Raw genomic sequence first — 5,267 nt, forward strand, 5'->3', positions numbered from 1 at the left:
ACTCCATTAATCACTTAGAATGAGGAATCAGATCACATGGTACACACTTTCAAATAAACTCCATTAATCACTTAGAATGAGGAATCAAATCACATGGTACACACTTTCAAATAAACTCCATTAATCACTTAGAATGAGGAATCAGATCGCATGGTACACACTTTCAAATAAACTCCATTAATCACTTAGAATGAGGAATCAGATCACATGGTACACACTTTTATATAAACTGCACTAATAACTTAGAATGGGGAATCAGATCACATGGTACACACTTTCATATAAACTCCACTAATCACTTAGAATGAAGAGTCAGATCATATGGTACACACTTTTATATAAACTGTACTAACAACTTAGAATGAGGAGTCAGATCATATGGTACACACTTTCATATAAACTCCACTAATCATTTACAATGATGAATCAGCTTTCAACATATATCTAGAGAATTTTTTACATTTTCTAGGCAGGTAAAAAAAAAAAACATATGAAAATCAATAGAATATTTGTTTGCTCTATAAATAATTATTATTCTTAATTACGTGATAATCAAGCATTATACAAACCAGACATCTGTATTTTACAAAATATCCATTTCATCTCCACAGTTAATGTAAAACAATAAATATGTGTTGGAATTCAGAAACTACTTTAAAATGAACTGCTATACTATTAAGTATTCATAGTTGGTACTTTTAATTTATACATCTAGCATTAATTCTGAGACCAAAAATAACAAGAAACAGAAAACATTTTACTATTTTACAGCAGTGTTTTTTACACTTACCTGATGCAACAGTTCTAAAATATCAAGATTTTTTCCTAGTTCCAATATTATATTTTTCCACTCATCTGATGTAAGTTTACAGAGATCATTAATGAGAAGTTTAAAATCTCCCTCTTCAGGTGGCAAGAGAAGTTTTCTGAGTCTGTCTCCTTTACAGACAAAAGCAGGCACTGACAAACGTCCTCTTGCAAACAGCTGGAAGAAGAGTAGCAATGTAACTAGTTATTGACAATCAACTATATCCTGTTTAATAATTATTCAATCAATTTCATAAGAAAGCTGAAACCTTCATACCTTGGTTAACTATCATATCACAAGCTTCATAAAGAAACAGTAACCTTCATACTATGCTTAATTATCATATCACAAGCTTCATAAAGAAACAGTAACCTTCATACCATGGTTAAATGTCATACCACAAGTTTTACAAAGAAACTGTAACATTCATACTATGCTTAACTATCATATCACAATCTTCATAAAGAAACAGTAACCTTCATACTATGGTTAACTATCATACCACAAGCTTCTTTCATACCTTGGTTAACAAAAATACCACAAGCTTCATAAAGAAACTGTAACCTTCATATCATGGTTAACTATAATATCATCAGGAACTAAGCAAAACCTATTTATAACATCTACATTGTTGGGGTTCATTAAAAAGTTGATACGTACCTGAGGTATTCCCCCTATTCTGATTCTACTTTTCAACAAGGTGTCCACTGTATCTTTTGTCAATCCATATGACTGGTTAAGCACAGATTCTGAAACTTCACTCACATCTCTGAGGATGTTGCTCATGTTTATTTCTCCTTTAAAAACATTCATTAATGTAGAATCATTTAAAACAACATTATTCATGTGAACATCATGTGAAGTAATACATTATAAGACTGAGTTAATTGTGGTATTATTCAGTAGAATTCCATAAACCTAATGTGACAAAAATGTCTTCTAGTATACAGAATTACATATATATAAAACTTTAATAAAGTGACACAATGACTTCTGGTATACACATTCATCTCAAACACAGACTGTAACAGACTAAATTTCTAAAGATTGTGTTATCTCAGTAGGTTTAATCTCAAACACAGACTGTAACAGACTTTTTTTCCATAGATTGTGTTACCTCAGTCAGTTTAATCTCAAACACAGACTGTAATGACTAACTTTCCATAGATTGTGTTACCTCAGTAGATTTAATCTCAAACACAGACTGTAACAGACTAACTTTTCATAGATTGTGTTACCTCAGTAGATTTAATCTCAAACACACACTGTAACGAACTAACTTTCCATAGATTGTGTTACCTCAGTAGATTTAATCTCAAACACAGACTGTAACAGACTAACGTTCTATAGATTGTGTTACCTCAGTCAGTTTAATCTCAAAAACAGACTGTAAAAGACTTTTTTCTATAGATTGTGTTACCTCATTCAGTTTAATCTCAAACACAGACTGTAAAAGACTTTTTTTCTATAGATTGTGTTACCTCATTCAGTTTAATCTCTAAGAAAGACAGCAACACCCTACCTTTCCCAGATTCTGTTACACATATATGTGTATATATGAAATAAAAGAAATGATTAAAGTTAGCAGTTACACTTCAATAATGTTGTTCTTGGTTTAATTAAAATAAAATACTGCTAACTACATTTAATTATTCAGCCAATAATAAAACAAAAGATAAAGAGTACCTTTACTATTTTCATTGAGAATATTACAGTTTATATATCACATGCCCTCGTTTTGATCAATAATGACAATTTAATTAATATAGAACTGATTGGGACTAGAAAATAATAATTTGGTATAGTTTTCTCTTATATTTTTAACATGTTAAATTCATTACAAGCTCAGTTCCTCTCCAGTGTTTCATTTAAAAATTTATTTTTTCTTCAAAATCTTTCCTTACCTTTTAAGGAAGAATCTGGGTCAGTTAATCTCTTCACAAATAAAGTTAAAGACTTTAAATTAGTTGAAAGTTTATCAAACATTTCCCAATTTTTAGATTCAATTTGTTTCTTGAAGATATTTCCCACGTCAGAAACAGCTCTCATAACTCTGCAAGATATCAATGTTAAAAAGTAAAAACCTGGTACTCAGCTTGCACTTATTAAATTTCAATAATTTTAGAAAAAACATAAACCTGAACCTATAATTTTGAGAAAAAAAAAGAGATTTATTTATTTCCTAAACATTTTAGTACTTATTAAAACCTAATATTTTACTATGTACATTACAAGTGTCCTCTAGTTATCTCAGAGTAAGTATTAACTTTATAATATAGTTGATGCCCTAGTTAACAGCTGAAGTTCGGTTTGTAGTTAAATTTGAGAAGTGTATAAAGAATTAAAGGATTGAGTTGAACATGTATGATGGCAATAACATAAGAATACAAATTGCTTAATTCTTTGAAATATTTCAAAAGTAAAACATTGAGCATAAAACTTTTTAACAACTATGGTTTCCCCTGGAATACAACTTGTATTCATCCTTAAAATAACAAACAAGAGAAATAAATGAATAAAGTTATCTCATCTATAATATCTAGAGTGGAGACTTTAGTGCAGCTATTAGGCAAAGGCTTCTGGTGGGAATTACAATAAAAGGAAGTATTACTATTAGGATGTGCTGTAAAAGATAGTGTAGCTATTAGGCAAAGGCTTCTGGTGGGAATTACAATAAAAGGAAGTATTACTATTAGGATGTGCTGTAAAAGATAGTGTAGCTATTAGACAAAGGCTTCTGGCGGGAATTACAATAAAAGGAAGTATTACTATTAGGATGTGCTGTAAAAGATAGTGTAGCTATTATGCAAAGGCTTCTGGCAGGAATTACAATAAAAGGAAGTATTACTAAAGGACATAGAAATGAAGCTTGGGAAACATTTTTATTTAAGCAACCACAAAATTAAACCATAAGGAAGTAGGTAAATCCAATAGTCCTCTATAATTAGATTGCTACATACATACATAAGTTTGTTATTCAGTAAAAACATAAATTCCTGATTTCAACAACATAAAAGCTATGTCAGATATACTCTGGAAATATTTTTATTAGTTCCTTTAGGTAAGAACTTACATTTTTAACAAGCAGACACAAAACAAACTAAAAAAACATGCTATACACTTGGCTGCTAAACATTAACTGCAAAAAAAAAACCCATCCAAAATTGCATACAACTGTTTTTTATTACTTAGCATATAAAGGTTAAATGTTTCATGTTTAATTCAATACATATTCACTTACATGGAAGTGTTGAATGTTGGCACCTCACTTGGAGACTGACCATTCACGACTTGTGAATAGCAAGTATTGTTAAATGTACAGATTGTGCTTTTTAAAAACGGTAATACTCCTGCAGATGGCAAGGCCTTCTCATCAAAATGGCCTTCAAATATAAAAGATAAATGTAAGTTGTAACTGCACACAATCAAGACTCAAAAGTGGAAGACTACAAATAAAAAATATGCTTAAGACTTAAATTACATGTACAATAGCTTTCACCTAACCTTCCTTTCGTTGTAATTAAAAAATGAGTTTTAATGTTTTAAATTGTGTTACTTGAATAATATAACGCTACTCACATTTGTTCTGATACTTCAATACCATATGTATAACTCATCATTATACTTGAATAATACAGGGTAGTCCCAAATTATATTTCCTATTTTACAATTGAACAATTAAATAGTTATAGATAAACAACCACGCAGTTTTCAATATCTTGTAGCCCAACCCAAACAACTTTTTTTTTCCACTCCAGTGAGATGTCAACTGTGCAAGAAAAGGCTCAATGCGATGGATTGGTCTAGGTGAACCAATTATGGTGTCTTCGCATTTTACAGACATCATTCCACTAGACTTCTTTTGGGGGGGGGATGTTGAGGACATCATGTATCACAAGCCTATAGCAAACATCGTGAAACTAAAGGCCAGGATAACCAATGCCATCATGTCAATAAAAACTGTTTGAGTTGAGATACAAGATGTTGAAAATTGCATGGTTGTATTTCCTTAGTTAGTTAATTATTAAGTTTTAAAATAGGAAAGATAATTTTGGACTACCCTGTATATCTGTACTTACATTCATTCTTATATTTCAATAATATATTTATATTTGCATTCATTGTTATACTTGAATAATATATCTATACTTCCATATTTTCTTATATTTTAACAATAAATTTATACTCACACTCATTGCTGTATTTGAATAGCATATATCTCTACTCCCATTCATTCTGATATCTTAATAATATAATTATACTTGACTTGTAGTAGTTATTATACTTCAATAATATATCTTCCCACATTCATTCGTAGATTTTAAATAATATATTTATACTCACATTCATCATTATATTTGAATAATACATCTATACTCTCATTCTTATATTTTAATAATATGTTTATATTTGAATTTATTGTTATAATTAAATAGTATATATATATATATATATATAT

The 5,267-nt window shown here is 29.6% G+C and overlaps 1 protein-coding gene across 1 annotated transcript in view; it reads right to left on the reverse strand.

Moving 5' to 3' along the window:
* The window catches only part of LOC106467191 (ATP-binding cassette sub-family A member 1-like), a 74,275-nt gene that overhangs the window by 66,682 nt on the left and 2,326 nt on the right, over nucleotides 1-5,267 (reverse strand). Inside the window, 4 exon segments of the mRNA XM_022395316.1 lie at nucleotides 791-985; nucleotides 1,469-1,605; nucleotides 2,713-2,861; nucleotides 4,050-4,191. Of these exon segments, the coding sequence (XP_022251024.1) occupies nucleotides 791-985; nucleotides 1,469-1,605; nucleotides 2,713-2,861; nucleotides 4,050-4,191 (623 nt within the window).

This window comes from Limulus polyphemus, unplaced genomic scaffold (genome assembly GCF_000517525.1).
Source record: "Limulus polyphemus unplaced genomic scaffold, Limulus_polyphemus-2.1.2 Scaffold2522, whole genome shotgun sequence".
NCBI lineage: Eukaryota > Metazoa > Arthropoda > Merostomata > Xiphosura > Limulidae > Limulus > Limulus polyphemus.